This window comes from Leptonotus elevatus, chromosome 8, assembly GCF_054856555.1.
Source record: "Leptonotus elevatus isolate MCC_2025b chromosome 8, RoL_Lele_1.0, whole genome shotgun sequence".
Classification (NCBI taxonomy): Eukaryota; Metazoa; Chordata; class Actinopteri; order Syngnathiformes; family Syngnathidae; genus Leptonotus; species Leptonotus elevatus.
This window is the reverse complement of record NC_141246.1, coordinates 25176022-25202377: the sequence shown is the minus strand read 5'-3', so window position 1 is coordinate 25202377 and position 26356 is coordinate 25176022. Positions and strand designations below refer to the sequence as shown.

The 26356-nt window shown below is 40.1% G+C and overlaps 1 protein-coding gene across 1 annotated transcript; it reads right to left on the bottom strand.

The window, feature by feature from the left end:
• Positions 1 to 1404: 1404 nt before the first annotated feature.
• On the bottom strand, positions 1405 to 23760 carry LOC147170297 (CMP-N-acetylneuraminate-beta-galactosamide-alpha-2,3-sialyltransferase 1-like). Its single transcript, XM_086082782.1, has 7 exons — positions 23676 to 23760; positions 13664 to 13925; positions 7658 to 7854; positions 6655 to 6822; positions 6399 to 6444; positions 6171 to 6290; positions 1405 to 3301 (listed from the first exon to the last, which is right to left on the bottom strand). The coding sequence occupies exons 2-7, from the start codon at positions 13913 to 13915 to the stop codon at positions 3134 to 3136; spliced, it is 951 nt and encodes a 316-aa protein (XP_085938908.1). The 5' UTR covers positions 13916 to 13925; positions 23676 to 23760; the 3' UTR covers positions 1405 to 3133.
• Between the last annotated feature and the right edge of the window lie 2596 nt (positions 23761 to 26356).

Below are 26356 nucleotides of genomic sequence, written 5' to 3'. Positions count from 1 at the left end.
GAAATAGATGAACAAGAATAATCTTATTAAAGGAAACATTTTGACTTTTTACTTGTCTTTAGTCCTACAAATATTTCAATTAAGTGTGGTGAGTTTTGAAGAAAAAAAGAAGAAGTAATATGTATGTAATATAACAACTTTCTGGTTCCTATAAAATAAAATACCAAATTATCTAATAATGTTAATATTGGCAATTGTAAGATGTGTTAGAATAACTATTAGATGTGCGTTATTACTTTTCTTCTTATTATTATTATTATTATCATTATCATTTCAGCACAAATATTTTAACAAAAACATACACTTTTACACTGACTCACTGTTTGAGTTAGGATGCTCACTGGAGAATGTATCCCATCAACCTCTACTTCAGGATTATCAGTAGTCCGGTCTGTTGTGGCTGTTCTCTCCTGTGCCTCTAGCTATGTTCTGTGTTCCCAGTTTTATGTTCCCAGAATTTACGTTGCCATGTAAGTTGTTTAACTTTTATAAATGACCATATTTTGTGTACTTCAGGAAACGTCCTGTACGCAAGCTAAATTTAAGCTAACCAGCTAGTTTACGAAGCCATTAGCATGGAGGGATTGAACGATGCCACCCTAACCGTTTTAAGGGGTAATGTATTACTTTTAAACATAAGCAGACATGAGGGACTTGAATTGCATGACTCGAGTCCAGAGTTGCGCATTTTGACATGAGATTATATATATATATATATATATATGGATGGATATATATATATATATATATATATATATATATATATATATATATATGTATATATATATATATATATATATATATATATATATATATATATATATATATATATATATATATATATATATATATATATATATATATATATCCATCCATCCATCCATCCATCCATCCTTCCATTTTCTTGGAGCCTATCCCAGCTGGCTTCGGGCAGTACACCCTGAACTGGTTGCCAGCCAATCGCAGGGCACACAGAGACCAACAACCATTCACACTCACAATCACACCTATGGACAAGTTGGAGTGTTCAATTAACCTGCCATGCATGTCTTTGGAATGTGGGAGGAAACCGGAGCACCCGGAGAAAACCCACGCAAGCACGGGGAGAACATGCAAACTCCTTCCAGGAAGGCCGAAGCCCGGACTCGATCCCACGTCCTCTGCACTGGGAGGCGGAGTGTACATGCAAGTGTGCGGCAGCGGCCGATAAATTTGAGTTGTCCTATATTTTGAGGCTAAATAGGTGGCCATATGTTGTGTCGTCCGATGTCATGAATGAAAATTAGGACGCACAAAATGATTATTGCTGGTCATTACTCACCGTCATTTAGGTGCCGCTGGCGCTGCTGCAGCCTCTTTTAATGCACATGTATTGTAGTGTTGGTGAACTAATCAGGCCAAGCGTCGAACAAACAACAACTCTTTAATGACAATTTGCAAGTAACTGTCAGCCGTAACCACGCCAGAACACAACAGCTTTACACAATTAAAACATTTAGCATTCCCAATTAACACTCATGTGGCATCATTCCCACTTCCAGATTCTACAATATGTTTGGCTCATTTAGGTCACTTTGGGTACCATTTTCAAAATTCCCAAAAATTATTGTATTCTACCATTTTTCACCAATTAAAAAAAAACAAAAAGAAAAAAACAAAAAAAAAACAATTACCATTCATTCAAATCGCATGTTCAACAAAACAGATGTAAACTCTTCAGCATATCCTTCCTGCATTAAAATAAAAAAATTAAAGCTATACATTCTGGAGCTTTTTTTGGTTGTTTCTCTCCACTAATTTGTGCTTTTTTTTTTATTGATTCACACCATCCTAACTTTAAACAGATCAGCTTATCCCTGCTGTAATATTTTTTCAATATTTCTAATTAAAAGCCAAAAATTAAATTTTTTTGCTTTGCTGCTCTAATTTCTACATTTTTGGTCTCACAGTGGCCAATAAAGTAGTCACGAATGTCCCCCTCCCCCACCCCGCATCCTCATTTTCACATCCCCAAGATTACCCAAACAGGTGGCCAAAATATTAGGTAGTATTCAATCTTGTCAGGGAAGACAAATTAGGGCTGCACGATATTGAAAAAACATGCAATAAGAAATATGGGTGTCGAGTGCTGTGTTATTGATATTATTGCAATATTGAACATGTACCTAAAGAAATGACATTATTGTTATCTAATGAAAGAAAGAAATTTTTCTATGTGGCAAAATAAGTTGGCTCAATGTATTGTTAGCTAAATAATTGCAATAACTTACAATTATATAAGTATATTTTAAAGTTATTTAGTAATTTAGTAATGCCAGAAGATACTGTTTTCCTATGTATAGACAGCAATGAGCAAGGTTGCATCTGATTGGTCAAAGTTAATGCTAGTGCTATTGCACATCTTTGTGGTGTGCATATTGCGCGGGCTATTGTCGCGATCACAATATTTTTTCAATATATTGTGCAACCCTACAAGAAATATACAGTAAACACCTTTGAGTTTTATTTAAAAATATTTTTTAAGAAACAACTACAGAAATTTGAACCCATTGTTTGTTTGTCTTCACACTGTGGCTGCCGTGGCTCAGAGTGTAGAGGCGGTCATTCAGTAACCGAGTCATGTGTTGTTTTGTCCTTGGGCAAGACACTTCACACACTTTGCCTCCGGTGCTACTCACATTGGTGTATGCAAGGTGCGAATGTTTGGTGGTGGTCGGAGGGGCTGTAGGCGCACACTGGCAGCCACGCTTCATCCAGCCTGCCCCAGGGCAGCTGTGGCTACTTAAGTAGCTTACTGCCACCACAGTGTGAATGTGTGAGTGCATGAATTATGTATCCATTCCATTGTAAAGTGTCTTTAAGTGTCTAGAAAAGCGCTATATAAATCCGATTGAAAGACCAAACAAACAACAACAAAAACTATATATGTATTATACTCTATACCCCCTCCCACCGACCACCACCCCAAAAAGTATATATATATGTTATTTACAAAACGGACACACAGTATGTACACTGAATTGTGACAATGTGGTGAAATGGTGACAATAAATAGTGAATGTCTGTACAATAAAGTTGGTGGTGTGCCGAACAACAGTTATAAAGAATCAGATGGGTAAGAATACAGTGCATGTTACAGTCCTTTATAAAGACTAATGACCTTCTTCTGATCCAACATGTAAATGACCTCATATTCTTGCATGCCAGCATGAGGTCCAGTTCTCAATCTTTTGTTCCTCAGTATTTCAAAATAATGGCTCCAATTTCCTTCTCTGTCGGCACCAAACCCAAAAACATTGACCTGGCAGGAAAAACACAATTTTAAATATGATTTAGATACCGAACAATGCCAGATTATCCAACAATATTTTATAAAAGATAAAAATATTGTTATTGAATTTTTTGGGGATGTAGCTAATGATTTTAATGAGTATTTTGTTAATGTCGGCAGTAATTTGGCAAAATAATTCCCTGAACCAAGAAACAAATATGAAATAGATAAGCACATTAAAAATAACTCATCCACTATGTTGCTTAATGCTGTGAATAATACAGAAATATTAAATGTTGTTAAAACGTAAAAAAAAAAAAAAGTCCATTGGCTGTTTTAACATTGATATGACATTAGTAAAAAGTATTATATAATATGTTGTGCAACCTTTCACATATATATGTAATTTGTCATTTAAAGCCGGTATATTTCCATCAAAAATGAAAATAGCTAAAGTTATTCCTATTCATAAAAAGGGAGAAATACACATATTCACTACTTATAGACCAACATCACTGCTGCCACAGTTCTAAAAAATTCTAGAAAAATTATTGTCGTATACACTGGACAATTTTATTGAGAAACATAAGCTTTTAAGTGAAAATCAATATGGGTTTAGAGAAAAATGGACCACCCCAATGGCAATCATGGAACTTGTAGAAGCAATATCTACCAACATAAATAATAAAAAATGTACTGTTGGGATTTTTATAGATCTAAAAAAAAGCTTTTGATACTATAGATCATTCAATATTAATTGATAAAGATATGTCATACAAGGTTTGGCATATAAATGGAAGAAAAGTTATTTGGATAATATATATCAGTGCTTACAGTTTAACAATATACAATCAAAACACTTGAAGATTACTCATGGAGTCCCCCAAGGCTAGGCCCGAAACTATTTATTTTGTATATAAATGTTGTGTCTAAAAAATATACAAAAGTGTCTTATTTGCTGATGACACAACTCTCTACTGTTCAGGAGATAACCTGAAGCAGGTTCTGACTACTGTGGAGAATGAATTAAACACATTAAAAATTGGTTTGACATGAACAAATAATCACTAAACTTAAATAAAACAAAGTTAATAGTTTTTGGTACTAGACAAACCACACAACAGGTCAAAATTATGGTAAATTCAATTGAAATCGAAAGAATGTATGAAAATACATTTCTTGAAGTAGTTATTGATGAAAAATTATGTTGGAAGTCACACATAGATAATGTCAAAAGGAAAATGTAAACAATTATAGGGATACTCTCTAAAACTAAGAATGTTCTGAATAAGAAATCATTATACACATTACAGTATACTGTTCATTATTATTACCATATCTGACCTATTGTGTGGAAATCTGGGGATATACGCAAATAAAACAAATACCGACCCTATTTTCAAACTGCATAAAATAGCGATAAGAATTATTTATCAATCAAAAATATACAGAACCAACACATTCACTATTTATTAAATCAAATACAATGAAATTTCACGTCTTAGCCAAGTTTAAAATAGCACAAATATAGTACAAAGTACACAACAATCTACTCTGCCACAGTACTCAGAAGCTGTTTGAAATTAGAGAGAGTCCTTATAACATAAAGTGTCTACAAAAAAAAAAAAAGAACAAATATTCAGCAAATGTGTGTTTCTGTAAAAGGTGTTAATTTTGAGGAATGCATTTGGAACTGACCTGAAAAGATGTGAGTCACTTGCTGATTTAAAAACAATGTTTAAAAGCAAAGTTTAAAAAATTACTTAAATCAGACATGAGCTGTTAAAATTGTATAAATGTTGTAAATTTTTCCCGATTTTATCAGTATGAGTGCAATGAAATCTGTATATGTGAGTATGAGGATATGATTCATAAATGTTGGTTTGGTTTGATTTTATTGAACATATAAACATGAAGAAAACAGAAAACACATTCCAAGTATAAAATATAGAAAAGAAAAACAAGAATAGGAAGAAATTAAATAGTTAATATGTTCAAAAGGGGTAGGAGGAAGTTAAAAACCTATATCTAGTCCTACCCCTTATTCATTTTATGTTAATACAATAAATAATAAGTTTAATGTATTTCAACAAAAGAAAAATGCCGAAATGTATTATGGTATATGCCTATGAATTTCATTTACATATGATGTAAGTGCACTTGTATAAATGACCAGGTTTATACATGTATCTTTTATTGAAATACATTAACCTATTATTGTAGTCAAAACATACAACGAATAAGGGGTAGGACTAGATACGTGTTCTAGATACTAGGTACTAGATAACTTCTTCCTACTCCCTTTTGAACATATAAACCGTGATTAATTCTTGTATAAGGTTTTTTTCCTCTCTTCTTTGAAATCTTTATTTTATTTTTCTGCTACTTGTTTATATGTTTAATGAACAAAATCAATCAACCAACCAATCAATCAATCAAGATTGATTTGAGTTGGCCAAATTGAAACGTTTTAATGGACATTTTCCAGTTATTTTATTTTTTTAAATTACTGTTCCAAACAAGTCAGGTATTGCTTCTGGTACTGTGGCTCCGTCTAGTGGTATGTTGAAGGAATTAGGTTCAGTTGTAAAGTCGTCATCTTATTTCAGTTCAATACACTTTCATTGCATTTCATCTTTGAGAACTGTTTGTATTTGAATATTTATTTAGCTATACTGTATATTTTTTCACCGGATTTTGATATGTAGTACATTTGAATCCAAATAAACATTTTGGCAGCGTTTTTTGTGTAACGATACAAAATATATAAAAATAAATAAATCTAAATGTAAGGACTTAAAGCTTGGTTGATGGCTTTTCTCTCCGCAATGATTGACAGAAACTTTTATTATTATTATTATTATCAACTTCCTAAAAGGATCAATTAAGAGCCACCTACTTCATCACATATTTGTAAGCTTAGCACCAAGGTCATGAAGCCAGTGGATGGGTAGCGGCCTTTCTTTTTCATCCACATTTCATGAGAATATTTCATGAAGGCCGGGTTGATGATCATCACCTGTTGCAAGTTAGACTCTTAATGAAGAGACTCAAACTGAAATGAAGAACTGTATCCCAAGAAAACAAACATGTTTGACTGACGTGATTATTTTTAGGTCAGACTCACCAAGTCCTTGTTGCCTCTCCTATTTGGGCCCTTCTGACTGTTTTCTCTGTTGAAGTTAAATAGAGCAACATATGCATTTATCATTCATCAAAATAAAAAGAGGGGGAAAAAACACAATCACATATATCATTTGATCAATTTGCCCTTAGGTGTGGGGTTCTATATCTGCAAGCCTTTTACCCACCATTATTGGGGGCTGCAAAGATAAATATTTATTTACTGTCCAAACTATTGAGAGTGGCAATAGAACACCTACTGAGGGGCGAAGCTGTTGAGCAGCCAAAGCAAGTCCTTCATCTTGAACGGAAAGAACACAAGATGAGTGTTTTTGTCCACATTGGTGGCGCTTTCAGGATACATGACGCGATGAGTTGTCTTGGTGCCAACGTCTGACTCGTAGCCCTTGGTGGGCCCGTGGTTCATTCTATATGAATCACAATGTCAAGCATTTAAGTCATCAGACGTTCAGTGGTACCTATAGAGTTTAACTCATTTATTGACCATGCTTATCACTCTAATCACTTGATTTTCAAAACTTTCCTCAATCAAAAGAATGGAAATAAAAAAATTAATAAAAATGTAGCGGCATATCCAGCCATCATCTGAGCCACCTGTCCTCACAAGGGTCGTGGGCGTGCTGAAGCCTATCCCAGATGTCTTCGGGCAGTAGGTGGGGTACACCCAACCCTGTCAATTAACCTACTGTAACATACATGTTTTTCAGAATGTGGGAGGAAACCCGAGTACCCGGACAAAACCCACGCAGGTACGGGGGAGAACATGCAAACTCTACCGAGGAAGGCTGGTTTGGATTCGATTTCACGACCTGTGTGCTGGGAGGCAGGCGCTCTAACCAGTCAACCACCGCGCCGCCCTGGAACTGTATAGTAATACATACAGTTATAAAAAATAAAAAATATAAAGACAATTTTTCATTTATATTATTTTTACTTCACATTCACTTAACTTAATCTTGTTTTTTGATTTTTTTCCTTTTTTGTCATGCTTTCCTCACTTTCAACACCTTCCCCTTAACACACTTGGCTGGCATTACAGCCTGTATCGTCTTCTGTATAGTTCGTTATGGAAGTTATATTACGCTTGTACTACTTCGCCAAGTCGACTTGACAAACAAACATCTCGCTCAAGTTTTTGGACCGATGATTAGAAAAAAAGTTATTTGTCAAAAAACAGAACCCCCCCCAAAAAAAGCCAAAGCACTTGTAAGTTAAGGTACCACTATAAGGGGGTGGATTTACCTTATTACGATGTCATGGTAATCAATCAACTGGCCGTAGTGTGATCCTTTGAGATTAGCCGAATTGCCCACCACCGCACAAGTCCTGCAACGGTCGGACGATTGCTGCTCAATTTGTGGGGTGGGTGGAAAGATCGTAAAGAGTTTGTCGACAGTTTCATTGAAAAAACTGAATGGGCGCTTTTCCCGCTGCACTTTCTGAAAAAAAGAAGATTTGACAATAGTGACATGAAGATACAAAACTAAAACTCATTTGATAAAAAAAAAAAAAATCCTCTCTCTAATCTGGAAACACACACACACACATTCATTGGCTAGATGTATTTTAAGTACATTGGGGAAGTCGAGTAAAAAATTTCGCTTTATAATAAATAATATGTTCTGTGCACTCTCACTAGTATTAATATTGTGTTTGTCGAATATGAATCAGGCATCAAAATCCACTCCTTTTTATCCATCTCAGGTGACTGAAAATTACATTATAGTGCCTATAGACTCAGGTAACAACCAACCATGGCTCACCTGTTTCTGGGTTTGGTCATGTGACATTCGCAAGCTGAGCCCTTAGACACTGTGATGTCATTTTCAGTCGCCCATCGAAATTGATGAAAATGGGTGGATTTTGATTATAAATTCATATTCCACAAACACAATATTAATGCTAGTGTGTGCATAGAACATATTTTCAAGATTTTTTTTTTTTTACTAGACTTCCCAATGGATGTGTGTGTTGTTGTTTTTTAGCTATAATCTGAAGTTTAGCAGGACAACATATTTTTGTGTAGGTTGAAGTATACATTTTCAATTTTCATCTGCCATTGTGCGTACACACCAATTTGTGCGCAAAACATATGGACGCATGAAATGTGTGATTGATCAATATCTTCGCACTTGAATTTGTGGTGAAGAAATTTAGAACATCCTCAGACCATGCATGCGCACAAATAACAGACCAGCTTCTAAAAAAACATTTTAAAAAACACACATTTTCCCCAATACACTCAACATAATTGGAGCTAGTCATTACAAACACTCAGGCACCGACTGACAAGGCGGGAGCAGCGGGTTTTTTCCTGGTTGGCCGCCAGGGGACGCTTTGTGCAGAATAGATCAGACACATTTTTAAAGCAAACGTCAAGCTTTCTCTCTCTCACTCTCTCTCACTCTATCTCACTCTCTCTCACTCTCTCTCACTCTCTGACCCCTCACTCTCTCACTCTATCTCTCTCACACTCTCTCACTCTATCTCTCTCACACTCTCTCTCTCTCTCCCGTGAAAGCCATTCGATCCCTGCTCACTCTGTCTCCCCTCCTCCACCCTTGCCATGCTGCTGGTCGACACACAGCCAAACTAATTAAAAATACACTCTCAAAAGTAAAAGTCAGATAGGAGAAAAGAGTGGCGCAGTCGCTTTGTCTCTCGCTCTCTCTCTCTCTCTGGCCGACACTGCAGCCAAACGAGACACTCATGTGAAAAAGTAAAGTCAGATAGCAGAAAAGACTGAGAAAAGGCAATATTAAAGCAAAGGAGTGCGCCCTAACTAATCATCGCGGAGCCCTGAAGTGCATGTGCTTGGAGAAGACAAAGGCAACACCGAGTGCAACACAAAAACAGCAAAACAATGTATTAACATTAACAATGGTCCAATAGCAAGTTTGGCTGATCATTTTTCTACTAGTAATTTGATGTTGTGGTGTTTGCATTTGTTGGGAACAGTAGGTTTTACATTTAGTGTAATAAACTCCATGTTGCTCCAGTAGAAGGAAGAGGTAAATAGCAGGGCTTGATCTGCTTTTTGGGATAAAAAAAAATATATATAGTAATTACATTGAAAACAAATATAGAAATTGCTGAATGACTAAATGTGACTGAAACTAACTTTTGCATTTTGTACCCAATTTTGTAAACCCTGCCCTTGCTAATAGTAATTCCAGCACATTCCAGCACAAGGAAGTGAAAGTGTAATTGCAGTTCATTATATATATATATATATATAAGGGGTCGTGTGCCTAGTGGGATGGGCGGCAGTCAAAGGCGGGGACCTTGGCGGACCGATCCCCGGCTACAGAAGCTGGCTCTTGGGACATGGAATGTTACCTCTGGCGGGGAAGGAGCCCAAGCTGGTGTGTGAGGCAGAGAAGTTCCACTCTGGAGTTGCCCGCGGTGAGAGGAGCAGAACAGGTGTGGGCATACTTATTGCCCCCCGGCTTGGTGCCTGTATGTTGGGGTTCACCCCGGTAGACGAGAGGGTAGCCTCCCTCCGCCTTCGGGTGGGGGGACAGGTCCCGACTATTGTTTGTGCATATGCACCAAACAGCAGTTCAGACTACCGACCTTTTTTGGAGTCCTTGAAGGGTGTGCCGGAAAACGCTCCGTCTGGGGACTCCCTCGGTCTGCTAGGGGTCTTCACGTGGGCAATGACAGTGAGGCCTAGAGGGCGTGATTAGGAGGAACAGCCTCCCCGATCAGAATCAGAGTGGTGTTTTGTTATTGGACTTCTGTGCTCGTCACGAATTGTCCATATTAAACACCATGTTCAAACATAGGGGTGTCCATATGTGCACTTGACATCAGGACACCCTTGGCCACAGTTCGATGATCGACTTTGTACTCGTGTCATCGGATTTGTGGCTGCATGTTTTGGATACTCGGGTGAAGAGAGGGGTGAAGCTGTCAACTGATCACCACCTGGTGGTGTGTTGGCTCCGATGGTGGGGGAAGATGCCGGTCAGACCTGGCAGACCCAAACGTATTGTGAGGGTTTGCTGGGAACGTATGGCGGAATCCCCTATCAGAAAGTTTCAACGCCCACCTCCGGCAGAACTTCTCCCTTGTACCGGGGGAGGCGGGGAACATTGAGTCAGAATGGGCCTTGTTCCGCGCTTCCATTGTTGGGGCAGCCGATCGGACCTGTGCCCGTAAGGTGGTCGGTGCCTGTTGCGGCGGCAATCCTCGAACTCACTGGTGTCCACCAGTGGTAAGTGATGCCGTCAAGCTGAAGAAGGAGTCCTAACGGGCCTTTTTGGCCTGTGGGACTCCGGAGGCAGCTGACAGGTACCGGCTGGCCAAGCAGAACGCGGCTTCGGCGATCGCTTCAGCAAAAACTCGAACATGGGAAGAGTTCGGTGAGGCCATGGAAAACGACTTCCGGATGGCTATGAGAAAAATTCTGGTCCACCATCCGGCGTCTCAGGAGGGGAAAGCAGTGCACCATCAACACTGTGTGTAGTGGAGATGGGGTGCTGCTAACCTCCACCCGGGACGTCGGTGGTGAGAATACTTTGAAGTCCTCCTCAATCCCACCAACATGTCTTCCTTTGAGGAAGCAGAGTCTGGGGTCTCTGAGGTGGGTTCTCCTATCTCTGGGGTTGAAGTCACTGAGGTGGTTGAAAAGCTCCTTGGTGGCAGGGCCCCGGGGGTGGATGAGTTCCGCCCGGATTTCCAAAAGGCTCTGGGGTTGTTGTGGGACTGTCGTGGTTGATAGACCTATACAACATCGTGTGGACATCGGGGATAGTGCCTCTGAATTGGCAGATAGGGGTGGTGGTCCCCCTTTTTAAGAAGGGAGACCGGAGGGTGTGTTCCATTAATAGAGGGATCACATTTCTCAGCCTCCCTATTCAGGGGTGCTGGAGAGGAGGAAGTTGATTCTCTGATTCAGGAGGAGCAGTGTGGTTTTCGTCCCGGCCGTGGAACAGTGGACCAGCTCTTCACCCTCTCCAGGGTCCTCGAGGGTGCGTGGGAGTTCGCCCAAACGGTCTACATGTGTTTTGTGGATTTTGAGAAGGCGTTCGACTGGGTCCCTCGGGGAGTCCTGTGGGGGATGCTTCGAGAGCACGGGGTACCGAGCCCGTTGATACGGGCTGTGCGGTCCCAGTACGACCGGTGCCAAAGCTTGGTCTGCATTGCCGGCAGTAAGGCGGATTTGTTTCCAGTGAGGGTTGGACTCCGCCAAGGCTGCCCTTTGTCACGATTCTGTTCATAACTTTTATGGACAACATTTTTAGGCGCAGCCAAGGCGTTGAGGAGGTCCGGTTTGGTGTCCTCAGCATTGGATCACTGCTTTTTGCAGATGACGTGGTGCTGTTGGCTTCATCAGGCCATGATCTCTATCTCTTACTGGAGCGGTTCGCAGCCGAGTGTGAAGCGGTTGGGATGAAGATCAGCACCTCCAAATCCAAGACCATGGTCCTCAGTCGGAAAAGGGTGGCGTGCTCTCTCCGGGTCAGGGCTCAGATCTTTCCCCAAGTAGAGTAGTTCAAGTATCTTGGGGTCTTGTTCACGAGTGAGGGCAGGATGGAGCAGAAGATCAACAGGCGGACTGGTGCTGCGTCTGCAGTGATGTGGACTCTGTATCGGTAGGTTCTGGTGAATAAGGAGCTGAGCCGAAAGGCGAAGCTATCGATTTACCAATCGATCTACGTTCCTACCCTCACCTATAGTCACGAGCTGTGGGTCATGACCGAAAGAACAAGATCCCGGATACAAGCGGCCAAAATGAGTTTCCTCTGCAGGGTGTCCGGTAGGGGTGTTAGAAAAAATCGATTCGGCAATATATTCTCGAATCGATTTTTAAACATCAATTTTTTTATGGAAATATTCAACAAAACGTCTTACTTAGGGTTAGGATTTACATATTAAGCATGGAAGAATGTTATATTAATGGAACATTAAGCCTTAATATTTTATTTCAGTGCTGTTCAAACATGACACAGACTGCAACCTGTTTGTTAAATGCAGTGGCTCAGTTATAAGCCTGAATTTTCAGATAAATAAATACATTTCCATACAAATCTTACAGTGTACATGTACAAGTTTACTGATTAGTATTATCAAAATTTGAGTAAAAAAAATAAAATCACAATAATCAATTTATAGATTCGTATTGTGATTAATCGGTATCGAATCGAATCATCACCTATGAATCGTGATACGAATCGAATCGCCAAGTCCTAGGCAATTCACACCCCTAGTGTCCGGGCTTTCCCTTAGAGATAGGGTGAGAAACTCGTTCATCCAGGAGGGACTCAGGGTCGAGCCGCTACTCCTCCGCATTGGGAGGATTAGATGAGGTGGCTCGGGCATCTGGTTCGGATGCCTCCTGGACACCTTCCTGGAGAGGTGTTCCGGGAATGTCCCACTGGTGGAAGGCCCCGGGTACAACCCAGGACACGCTAGAGAGACTATGTCTCTTGGCTGGCCCGGGAACGTATTCCGGGATCCCGCCGGGGGAGCTGGTTGAAGTGGCTGGGGAGAGTGAAGTCTGGGCATCCCTCCTAAAGCTGCTTCTCCCGCGTCCCGATCTCGGATAAGTGGTATAAGATGGATGGATATATATATATATATATATATATATATATATATATATATATAATGAAAAAAATCGGGGAAAAAATCATAAACCGAATTATTTGTTTAAAAAAATCTGAGATTTTATTTATAGGCAAAATCCGTTGTGATATTTTATTAGGGATGCACGATAATGCTATTTTCAAACGATACCTATAAACCAATAATTTAGAAAGTGCCGATGTCAATAACCGATAAGTAAGGGTTGAAGAGTTGGGCACAACTTGAGCCACAACCACAACACATGGACCAACATGGCATGTCTATTATTATCGGCAGATTTCTTTATTATCTGGCTTATCTGTTTGACGACAAATTGGTCGATAATTGCCGATAATTATCGGCCCGCCGATATTATTGTGCATCCACATATTTGAGTGGTGAAGTGTTTGCGAATGTAGCGAAGGTTGTTTTTTTGTCAGGGTTCATTAAGTTTCCAAGATGTTCACAAACAGTTTTAATGGTTGGAAACAATTTTTCTTGTTGCCATCAAATTTTGAAAATGTTCAGGATTTCTTTGCAACAAGAAACATTGTTGGCGACCGTTAGAATTGTGGACTTCTGACGAACCTTTTGCAACCTTTAACAAACAGTGATGGAAAAAACACAAACACTTACATTAAGCATTCGACACTTAATCAGAATAAAATGTGCTACCTTCCACCAGTTGAAATCATCCTCCGACATTGGGATTTGTTTGGTCAAAAACGGCTTTGGTGATGCACCAATCAGCATTTTAAACTCATGTTCACCCTCAGTCAAACATTTCTGGCAGCTGCAGGCACGCAACTTAAGCGGCCAGAGCGAATACAAGTCTGTCAGATTCCATTTGGACTTGTAGAACAAACCGGCGGCAGTCAAACACAGGAGGGTAAGCAGGATTCTAGTCTTCCCCAGTGTGGACACCATTCCCGTGGGCCTGTGGGACACAAAGAGCAGAACATTGATGACTTGATAGCTGTTAGAATAAAATCTGAATTGGCTGTAGTTGATGGACTCACACCAAAATAGCTCATAATTGGCTATCGTGTTCCTCATGACTCCATCTTAGGCTCACTACTACTACTCTCTGAAGGGTGTTTTTGACATTTTCCAGAACCAGCTTTCACAGCTAAAGTAATAAATAAATGCTATCAAAATAAGATACGATTCTTACAGTACATGGTAATAACTTACAAACCTAACCTCTGTGACTGTCTTGATGATTCTCTCTCTCTCTCCTTCAAACCGCATGTTAGATTCTTCAAAGTTGTGATTTCCCCCGTTAAAGTTGATATTTACATCAAAATACTTTGTACAGTAATTTAAAAAAACATATTTGTGAAACCTGGAAGAGCCGGAAATTTTATATTTTGTGCTTCCGCACGGACGTTCATTGCTGACGGACGGCAGAGCGGAGCTAATTCAAACTTAAACACGGAAATGTGATGCACCTGATGGCGAGCCGACCTGCTCGATGGACGTCCATTGCTGGAAGTAACAACAACACAACTTTAAATAACTTTAAAAAGGTGTGATTACTGTGGGAAATTAACAAAAAAGAAGGTGTTACGGACGAGGCACGAGCGCCGTAAAGTCGAAACGATGTTGGTCGCATATGACGTAACTCGAGGACTCCCTGTATTTAATACATGAATACACCTGCCCAATGTTTTCTGATGTATAGACTACATATCACATAGCAATTTGTTTTACCATTGTAGCAGACGTGTGTGACGTCATGCATGTTGTGATCACGTCTCTGATCAACTGCTGAAAGGAGTCATGACATGCTTTTTTGTGATTGTATTGTATTGTATTGATTTTGATGTTTTATATAATGTTTTGTGCTGTGTTTTCTGTAAAGTGCTTTGTGGCAGCTAAGGCTGTTTGAAAACCGCTATATAAATAAAGATGACTTGACTTGAATTATAAAATCTTTACACATCACTGTCAGTTGCTGTATCTACGAAGGTTGTCAAGCATTTATTTTTCAACAGGTTCACAGATGACAAGTTTTTGGGACAGGTCATAATCCTATTTTCATTCCCCAAGAGATGGCTGTGACGTAGCTGAATGATCCTGCTCCCTTCACCTTCTTTTAGGCATGAAAATCTCTCACCTTTTGGCGAAATTCGCTGTTTTAAAACCTAATTGGGTCACTTACGTAAATTGTGCAGATCCGTTGAGAAAGGCCATATACACACGTAGCAGGGCATTTTTTTTTTTAAATGTATACAGTATTTCCATCCTCTGGGTGTAGAAAAAAATAGTGTCTACACCACCACGTTGTAGAAAAGAAAACATCCACAACTAACCGCATTATTGCATTTTTAAGTACGTTCATAACAATTCCAGACCTTAACCCGTGGGCGTTATTTTTTTTGGATTAAATTCTTGTAATTTTTGCCAAAATCTGGCATTTCCTTTGAAGTGTGATAACTTAGTCATTTATGAATATTTTTTTCACTTTCAACCGCTCAAAATGTTCACTGGCATCAGACCTATCTATACATATATAGTTTTAAAAAAAAATCTTTTTTTTAATGCCCTCTATGGACAATAATAGCAGTATTATGCTAACAGCAAAATTAACTATGCTGTATATATATGTAAAATAAAGGTCTAATTTGAATATTTCATATGACATATTTAAAGGCTTGAATAAGTCCATAAGTCATAACAATATAATTTTTTCATGCATGCCCAGTTTTTCACAATGGCATTTTTCTGAATAGCACAAAACTCTTGTAATTTTGCCAAAATCAGGCATTTCCTTTGAAGTGAGATAACTTAGTCATTTATGAATATTTTTTCACTTTCAACCGCTCAAAATGTTCAGTGGCATCAGACCTATCTATACATATATAGTTTTTATTTTATTTTATTTTTTTAATGCCCCCTATGGACAATAATAGCAGTATTATGCTAATAGCAAGACTAACTATGCTGTATATATATATCAAATAAAAGACTAATTTGAATATTTCATATGACATAGTTAGAGGCTCAAACAAGGTCATAAGTCATAACAACATAATTTTTTTATGCATGCCCAGTTTTTACACAATGGCATTTTTCAAAACTTGTAATTTTGCCAAAATCAGGCATTTCCTTTGAAGTGAGATAACTTAGTCATTTATGAATATTTTGGAACCCTGCAAGCCAGGACCCATACTACTCATTTCCTATAGGTAATTTAAAATACTTAGGCATAAAAATCTCACCTAAATTAACTGATTTAGTTCATTTAAATTTCACTCCACTTCTGGATAGCATTTATAGTGACTTGGAGCGCTGGAATAATCTTCCTATTTCTCTAATAGGACGAATAGCCACTATTAAAATGAAAGTTTTACCCAAAATAAACTATTTTTTCTCAATGATTCCATTTAAACCTACGGCTAACTGGTTCCAGTTGTTGGACTCAGCCGTTACAAAATTTTACTGGAAAAAAAAAAGAAGCAAAGATTAGTCTATCTACTCTTCAGAAAAATAAATCCAAAGGAGGTCTAGAGGCACCAAATTTTATGCACTATTATATAGCCAACCAGCTATAATATATTATTTTATGGGCACAACCCAATAGAGATACTAACTGTTGGCTGGAACTAGAACAGAAGGATTGTAATAACCTCAGACTCCTAGATTTACTCTTTATTACAACATCGATTAAGCGCCATAACTGCTTTAAAAATCCAATGATTTCCGCCACCCTGACTGCCTGGTGGAAGGCACTAGAAATGACAAAAGCCAAAGTGGAGCCCAGCGGGCTTTCTCCCCTATGGCATAACCCCGACTTTCAAATTAACAACCAATCGTTTTATTTGAATGTGTGGGAGCAGAAAGGAATTACACATCTCCACCATCTCTTCTCAGATAATATGTTTATATCATATACATCCTTGCTCCAAAAATATAAAATAAAAAATGGAAACTTTTTACATTATTTGCAAGTTAAAAGTATGATAAAGAAACAAATTCCAACACTCCAGGGTACGCTCCAACCGCCTGTTTTAGCTAAAGATATTACCAAGCTTTCTCCGACAACAACAAAAAAACTCTCAAAAATATATAAGTTACTTTCATATACTGATAAAACGTCTTTACCCATCTCAAAATGGGAAACAGACTTGTCTATAGCTCCGGAATCTGTCTTTTGGATTCAAGTTTGTGAAAATGTTTTTAAAATGACAAAACACACAAATTTACAACTTATCCAATATAAAATTATTCACAGAACATACATTACTCAATATATGATGAAGAAAATGGGACTCTCAGACTCCGACATTTGTCTCCAGTGTTTACAAAACACTACAGACACTTATTTTCATGCTTTATGGTTATGTACTCCGGTTATGTGTTTCTGGACTAAAGTCTTAGAAAAACTTTCCGCTGTCTTGGACTGTAGGATACCGTTCTCTCCAAACTTGTGTTTGCTAGGTGACTTAACAACAATTGACTTACCACATAAACAATTTCAATCTATACTTGTAGCCCTTACTATCGCAAAAAAAACAATTCTTGTTAACTGGAAAAATAAACAAACTTTGAATATCGACCAATGGTCTAACCTCCTCATAAATCATATTTTAATGGAAAAAATATCTGCCTCAAATAAAAACCAAATGTCAAAATTTAAAGAAACATGGTCTACGTATATAGAATTTTTTAACCTAAACTTGGATTTTAATTCTGCCTGTTAGCGAGAGCCACAGCAGCGTTATAACTGGCATTGATGTTTCTGTATTAGGCAATTTGTAACTAATGGTTGTGTTTCCATAGTCAGGAACCCGGCTGCTGCCAGCGGGATCGAGCGGATTCACCTCCGATGGGCACCAGGGGTTGATATTCGGATTCACGGCATGCCAGTGGGTTAATTCTGTGGGTGCTGTCCCCCCTGGCGGGGAGTGGGCGGGTCTGCCCCTCTGTTGGCTGCTGGGTGGCAGCTGCGTCTTGGCCGTTCCCTGGGTCTCTTGGGGGGTGCTGCGTTGCGGGGCTTTCCCTGGTGTCGGGGGCGGCGCCGTTCCGGCGCGGTCCGTCGCTCTGGGCCCGGCGACGCGGTTCGGGGCCTGTGGGCCGCCGGGGTGCCCGGTGGTTCCCTCTCCCCTCCCCCTTCCTCCCCCTTGCTGCCTCTCCCTCCTCGCCTCTCCCCGCCCGTCCTCCGCCTCCCTGTCCCCTCTCCCTCGTCGCCCTTCCTCCTCCTCTCCCCCTCTCCTTGCGTCCCTACCGCTGCCCCCTGCCCTTCTTGTCGTCCCCTTCCCTCCTCCCTTCCCCTTCCCCGGTACGCCTTCCTTCCCCTCCCCTGGGCCGGGGGCTCCATCCATGGCCCGGGTCTCGGTGCTATGGGGGCCGGCGGGGGTGGCTGGGGTTTGGTGTCGTGCCCGCCCCGCTCCGGTGGGCGTCCTGACACCTCGGGCGGGACCCAGTATCCGGGGGGCGAGCCCTATCGCCCCGCCGGACGGGTCCCATATGCCCGCCGGGGTCCTGGTGGGGTGGGTGGGGGCTTGGTGGGCCGGTGCGCCTCCTGCCCCCGCCCGGTTGGGGGGGGCCCCGCTGGTCACACCTCTTAACTCACTACACTAGGTTTGCACAATACACTTTTATAGACATATAGGGCACATAACACACTTTGGGGGGTGGGGTAGGGTGGAAACACCGTCTTCACCCTACAACTCCCCTCCAATTTTAATACACCACACAACTTGTGGGTGGGGGGGGGGGATTTGTGGGGGTGCCATCGGTTGGGGGCCGCAGTATAGAGCAGTGCTGCGGTCCCCTGTCCGTGTCGCCACCCGCCCCCCCCCCCCCGCCCTATCTATTTTTTTTTAATGCACCACATACACTCAGCAACATGCTTGGGTGGCGGGTGGATCGGAGCGTGGGAATATCATTTCCATCGGCTCCGGTTCACCTGCTCCTAATTTTAATGCACCACACACACACACACACTTGTATATACACTGGGTGGGGTCACATTCACGGTTTAGGGGTAGAGTTCGCCAGTCCGCGAGCTGGCGGACTCAGTAACAGGGGTTAATTTTCACAAAGAACGCTGGGGTGACGACCGGGGCCTTCCCCCGCTGGGCCTGGGGTTCGGGGGTATCGGCCGCCCTCCGGTGCCCCCATCTCCCCCTTCTGCCCCCGGTGTTCCGTCCTTCCACACGGCGGGGGGTGGGGTGGGCGCGGCTGCCCTCTCCGCTCCGCTGTCCGGCCCCTCTTCGGCGCCGGTGCCTGGGTGCGGGTGGTCCCCGGGGGCTGGGGGTCGGGGGTTGGGGGGCTGCCGGTTGGTCGGGGTGGGGTCGGGGGGGGGGGCGGCTTTGTTGGGGGGGGGGCGGTGGTGGGGGTTGCGGGGTGGGGGGGTGCTGGGGGTGGGGGGTGTCTGGGGGATTGGGGGCGGCTGGGGCTGGGTTGGGGTGGGTGGCGGGGGTGGATGGGGGGCGGGGGGTTGTGGGGGGGCGGGGGTTGGGGGCCGGTGGGGTGCCTGGTGGGCCTGCAGTGCCCCGTCCTGCTGCGTTGGGCCGGGGGCGCGGGCCGTGTTGGGGCGGGGGGCGCTCCTGCTCCTGGGTTTGCTCTCCGGCCGGTGGCCCTGGTGGGGCCCGGGGGTCGTCCTTTGGCGCTACCGCGGCCTGGGGGGCCCTGAGGTGTTGCGCTTGCTCTGTTCCGGCGGGGGTCGACGGCTCCCCTCTTTGGTGGAGATTTTCATGCATGCCAGATCCACCACACCAGCATCTACCGAAACTCAGACACAATCTGTTTCCTCCTCAGGTTATTGAATCGGTGGAGGCTGGTGTCTCGGATCTCACGCGGCTTCGTCTGTCCTTCCTTCCTTTTCTCGGTCTCTCCGTTGGTCTCTTGAGGCCTCCCTGATTTTATGTTTTTTGGATTTGTTGGGGTCTGGATGTTTCTTGGGCTGGGGAGGAGTTCTGGTGGGGGGTGTCTGGTCGGTGCTGGATTTCACCTTCCTTGGTTTTCTTCGGTCCCCTCGGGTCTCCTGGTGTTCGATTTAGGTGAACGGTATGAGATTTTTTTTCTAATAGGTTTTCTGGTGAGCTAACAAACACACGCACGCACGCACGCGCGCACGCACACACACATACTCACCCACACACACAAAAAAAAAAAAAATGTATGTATGTATGTATGTATATATGTATATATGTATGTATATATGTGTATATATATATATATATATATTTAAAAAAAAAAAAAGAAAAAAAAAAAGAGCAATGATGATGACATTTCCGAATGAACAATACTGAGCTCTTAAAAAAGAGAAAAAAAGAAAAAAAAAGAAAAAGAAAAAAAAATGAATATTTTTTTCACTTTCAATCGCTCAAAATGTTCAGTGGCATCAGACCTATCTATACATATATCGTTTTTATTTAATTTTTTTTTTTTAATGCCCCCTATGGACAATATTAGCAGTATTATGCAAGACTAACTATGCTGTATATATATATATAAAATAAAATACTAATTTGAATATTTCATATGACATAGTTAGAGGCTCAAAATAAGGTCATAAGTCATAACAATAGAATTTTTTTATGCATGCCCAGTTTTTCACAATAGCATTTTTCTGAATAGCACAAAACTCTTGTAATTTTGCCAAAATCAGGCATTTCCTTTGAAGTGAGATAACTTAGTCATTTATGAATATTTTTTCACTTTCAACCGCTCAAAATGTTCAGTGGCATCAGACCTATCTATACATATATAGTTTATTTTTTAATTTATTTTTTAATGCCCCCTATGGACAATAATAGCGGTATTATGCTAATAGCAAGACTAACTATGCTGTATATATATATAAAATAAAATACTAATTTGAATATTTCATATGACATATTTAGAGGCTTGAATAAGTCCATAAGTCATAACAATATAATTTTTTCTGCATGCCCAATTTTCACACAATGGCAGTTTTCCGAATAGCACAAAACTCTTGTAATTTTGCCAAAATCAGGCATTTCCTTTGAAGTGAGATAACTTAGTCATTTATGAATATTTTTTCACTTTCAACCGCTCAAAATGTTCAGTGGCATCAGACCTATCTATACATATATAGTTTTTATTTTATTTTATTTTTTTAATGCCCCCTATGGACAATAATAGCAGTATTATGCTAATAGCAAGACTAACTATGCTGTATATATATATATATATATATATATATATATATATATATATATATATAAAATAAAATAATAATTTGAATATTTCATATGACATAGTTAGAGGCTCAAACAAGTCCATAAGTCATAACAATAGAATTTTTTTATGCATGCATTTTGTATTCATTTATTAGCCTTTGGCGCCACCTAGTGGATTTTTGTGTTAACACTCTCAACACACAAATTCCTCTATTTTCATGCTTATGACTCGTCAAAGAAGCGATTGCATCAGTAATCACGGAAAATGCATTATAACACATCAGGTTTACAGCATATCAAAAACTGTGATTTATAATGGGAGTCAATGAGCCAAAATCGGGCATTATTACAACAATTTAGTGTGAATCTCTCCCTCCTGTTTGGTAATAATTATAAATTACAGCATGGCGCCAATTTGAACTTCTACATTTTTAAACAATCCTGGTAAAATGTCAGGTCCCTAGTGTATTTTTTTCAAATGCTTTTTCTTTGATAAAAAACAGAAAAACAGAAAAAAGCCAGAAAATGGACAAATAACGCCCACGGGTTAAGGTGGCAACAGTTTCAAATCCTATCCAATCAGAGTACGCCTCCGTCTGGCGACGCCAGTTCCACAAATTGGGCCTACAATGAGATGCAGTAGTAAGCGGCAGTAGTTAGCCAAATACTCCTCGTCTCTTGACGTCACTTCGCCATACATCACACAAGCACAAGACTGTCAGCTGCTGATCTGTATATATGCAGATCAGTGCTGTCAGCGCACACAATACTTTTTTTTTTATTCATTTAAAAAATACTTGAAAACAGTCAATGAGTACATCATAAAAGGAGCATAGAGGAAAACAAAGAGGATAAATACAAAATCTTAAAAAGCTTCACTTGTCTTTTTTTAACAACTTTTTTCGCCACTCACCACACACACATATACAAACATGGTCTCCCTGGTGGGGAAGCAAATCCACGCCGCTTTTTTTTCCCTTCTTATTTTTTACAACTTGAGGTATGTGAGGACCACGTAAAACTTTGTTTTATGTGACAGCCGAGCCGGAGAAATACGCAAATCTTCACTTTGGCCGGAGTTTTAAATGAAAAAAATCCCCGCGGACGTGTGGATGACAGGGCAAACATATCTCCCATTTGCAAAAAACTCGGCTATGTGTATACATGGCCTAAGGTGGAAAAGCGCTATATAAATGAAGCATTTACCATTATATCAAACAGGGTTTATTTTCTTTAATTTATTCAGAGCAGAGTTTTGATAAATGTTAAGTTAAATGTAATATTAGGAGTATTAGTTGCCTGCTACTACTTATTCATTGAAATTGATGAATCGAGTCACCATGTTTTATTGGACAGTGTTAATAATCAAATTATCAAAAATAAAAATTTAACATTTCCTGTTCTTAATTTTATAGATACTTTGGTGATAAGAGACTTTTTGTTTTTTGTTTTGCTTGAGCACCTGCTCTATTGGCCAGCCACACCTGGCCATGGCATTCAAACGAGTTGTGACCACTGTTGGTGATCAGCACTTAAAACCTGTTCTTGGAGGTCTGCACTATTTGCGTCAGTCGACCGAGGCTTAAATAAGCACAGGTAACAAAGTAAAACAAACACAGCCATTCAAATCTGGAGCTGCTTGACTTGATTTTTGTCATCTTGTGTTGAATCTTAAAGACAAGCCACCTGCTATTATTCTCGCTGTATGCCAAATGCCAATGTGAAGGGAATTATTCTTCCCTCGCTCACTCACAACCACATACACTTTGGATAACCAACCGCAGAACAGCAGCTGGCCAATGTAAGGACTGAGACAATGTGGTCTAAAATATATAAAGAAGGTTGAAAAATAAATAAACACATACATAAAATATGTAATGGAGGTGTTGTAGTTTGTTTAAAAAAAAGTATATTTCAATTTGATTAATATAATTATTATTATTATTATTATTATTATTACTATTACAGCACTACAGTTGCTGCAGTTTTTAAAAGTGATTGCAAATTCTGTTTACAATTGGATGCTCTTAGCTCCTTTGGGGTTATGCTGTTTTTTCTTTCTCTTCAGCCCCCAAGGGGTGTGTGCTTTTCCTGTTTGTAATGAACTCTACCTGCTTTGTTGTCAGTTGATAATCAGTCTGTTTGTTTAGTCAGACATAAAGCTCACTTTTTGTGTGTTCTAACATCTTTGTTTCTTCAATTTGATTACATTGCGTCTTAAATTGTAACTGTTTTGCGAAGGTTTTAGTGTCCTTCTGCTTTACTGTCGCATGCACTGTATATAATCTCACACACATTAATCTAGCTATCTATATCTATTTATATAAACAATCATATGTTAAGACAATAACACATTTTTTTGTAGTTTTACTACATTTTTGGATATCACTACCAAAAGCACTGTACTCGCTTTGCCATATGCCATAAAATCAAACCATTCAAACCGCTCCCATGTTCATTCATAGCAGTTTTAAAAAATTACAAATCTTTGACTTGTGCAATCATCATTGATTAAAAAAAGAAGTGCCTACCTGTCACAGAAACGATGTGTGAATCAGCTTGGTCAACGATAACAACAGCTGGAAGTTATAGAATCAGGTAGAACAGGTAGTTGGCATAAAGGGGAGGATCCGGGAGGTGGTGGCTTTGGTCACAGTGGGACTTTACACCCAATAAAACACACTAGATCATCATATAACACCAACATACGTGCGTTTATTTTTCAATAGAGACACAGATGCCATTACAATGAGAAATCCAGCAACACTGGTTCATTTTCAAAATCTTAATCCCTGGAACAATAATGCTAACCTGATTAAGCGGGTGTGGATTTAAATCATAAGGGTATCAATAGGGTACCAAATAATTTCAAAATAATTGCAGATGATGTCATTTTATCTGAGTTTAAATCTCATTTTAATTTAATTAATTAATTTAATTCATCCACCTGAGCATGAAACATTTAAAACGGATTGAGTTAACGTCACAAAAGTGAGAGAAAATAGACACGTAAAACGAGGAGGCACGGCAGCTTCAGGTTTCATTTGTGAAGTGATCGCTAACATAAAGAAAGCAGACATTTGAAGGGGAAAAGACCAAACAGGCACGTAAAGTGAACGAATTCAAAGGGATCAAATCACAATGCAAATGTGAGGTTGTTTTGAATGGTACCCGGAAATATTCAAAACATTCTCATATTTGTACCGTCAATTTCACTAAATGTTCAGTGTTTAAATTTGAATCAGTGTACAATTACTTTGGATGATAGCTTGATTTATGCAATAAAGCATGTCTATCAGTATCTTTAAAACAAAAAAACTTAGTCGCTAATTTTTTAATTTGATTAGCAGGTGTCATAAAGGAAACTTATGTGTCCAAAATTTCAACAGAAGAAAATTGCAAATTATGCTTCAATTTTATTTTAGGATGGTGTGAATTTAAAGTCGCCACAAAGGCCAGGAATTCCTGCTCAGTACCCTCCCACATGCCAAAAATGTTATCCAGATAACGCCAATACACAGCAGGAAAAACAGAAAGCTTCTCAAAGGCAGTTTCCGCCCAATCGGCCAGATAGATGTCCGCATAAGATGGGGAGTATTTGCGTCCCATCGCACAGCCGCAGAGTTCTCAAATAATTGTAGAAGTTTACTGTCGGGCCGCTTGGGATCAGGGTATTTATCAAATATTTTCCTTATAGCTAATAATCCCCTAGACTAGAAGTTTCTATATTTGTGGAAAGTGAATCAATATCAATAGAGAATAGCATAGCATTTTCTGAAACCTGCATCTGCTGCACTTTCTTTACAAATTCATATGTATCTTTAATGTAACTCCTATGAGTTTTAGCTAGAGGGTTAATGAAATAATCTTTAAATTCAGTAATTGCATATGATTCATACCCACAATCACTCACAATCGGACGTCCGACAGGGACTCTAAAGGGTATGGTCTATGTGTCAGGAGCTTTATGAATTTTGGGCAAAAGGTAAAATAAATGAGGCCTCGGTTGATCCGGGCCATCTAAATATCTTTTTTGTTTAAACGCGATATATTTATTGTTAATAAGCGTCTGTGTGATAGTCCCAATCCTTTTTTTTGCGTTTCTTTTTGTATAGACTCGGATAACGGTCTGCAATATATTTTGTCACTTAATTATGGGCCTGCTAAGCGGAGCAAGCAGGCACATATTACTATCCTAGAAAAAAGGGTTTATTATTATGGGCCTGCTGAGCGGAGCAAGCAGCAGCTAAGCTGCTGCTTGCGGAGCAAGCAGGCACATATTACTATCCTAGAAAAAGTGTTTATTATGGGCCTGCTGCAGGAGCACCACAGGCACATATTACTATCCACCCTAGAAAAGGGTTTATTATGGGCCTGCTGCAAAGCAGAAGGCACATATTACTATCCTAGAAAAAGGGGAAAAGGGTTTATTATTTTCCGCAAAAATGCGGCCCGTACCGTAGATCGCACCGGCACAAATGAGGTATCAAACGATGCGGCTTGATCTGCGCTATTATTTTTACAAGAATTCCCAGTTACCATGGCGACGCTATTCCCAAAAAACTCCCAAAAAAAGTCCCATAGGAATGAATGGGAAACCGAAAGAGATCAACTCCAATCAAACACCTTTTTCCAAGACACGCTGCGCGCACATACGTTAACCGACCGATGTAAAAATTAGCTCATTTTGTTGGAATTTTTGTCATCTTTAGCTTAATGTCAAAAAAAAATTTAAGGAATGAAAGCTCTCCCCCCCTGTGCGGGTTCAAAGACAGTGAGTGAAATTGCCTTTATCCCATTGATTTGTATTGCATGGGCTAGAGCGGCCCAATTAAGAAACAGAGTGTAGACAGGGAAAAAATGTATTTCAAGTTACACTTCAACTCGTCACCATGGCCACAATCTTTGCTCACTAGACATCAAATTCACACATTTTGTAGCCACAAGTGTCTAGTTTCTGAAAAACCTATATTTATTTGGCTAAGGTGTCATTTAGTACCTTTATTTTCACTTTAAGCGAGTCGAAGTCGGACTATTTCGATCTCTTTTCAATGTTATTTTCGCCGTTTTTCCCTCTTCATTTTCGATCAATCATAAGTTTTCAACCTGCTCTCATTTGGTCATTTTCCATCCGATTAAAAGACTGAGAACATGCTCGCGTTCCCCAAACCCTTGTCGTTCTAACGAGCCATTTCTGGAATCTGCATCTTCA

What these genes read in the sequence shown, in the direction of transcription:
- LOC147170297 (XM_086082782.1), bottom strand. Translation starts at nt 13,915, where the DNA reads ATGGTGTCCACACTGGGGAAGACTAGAATCCTGCTTACCCTCCTGTGT. An exon ending in ATGATTTCAACTGGTGGAAG is followed by an intron (nt 7,855 to 13,663) that starts GTAGCACATTTT and finishes TCTTTTTTTCAG; the next exon opens with AAAGTGCAGCGGGAAAAGCG. An exon ending in CTCAACAGCTTCGCCCCTCA is followed by an intron (nt 6,445 to 6,654) that starts GTAGGTGTTCTA and finishes TAACTTCAACAG; the next exon opens with AGAAAACAGTCAGAAGGGCC.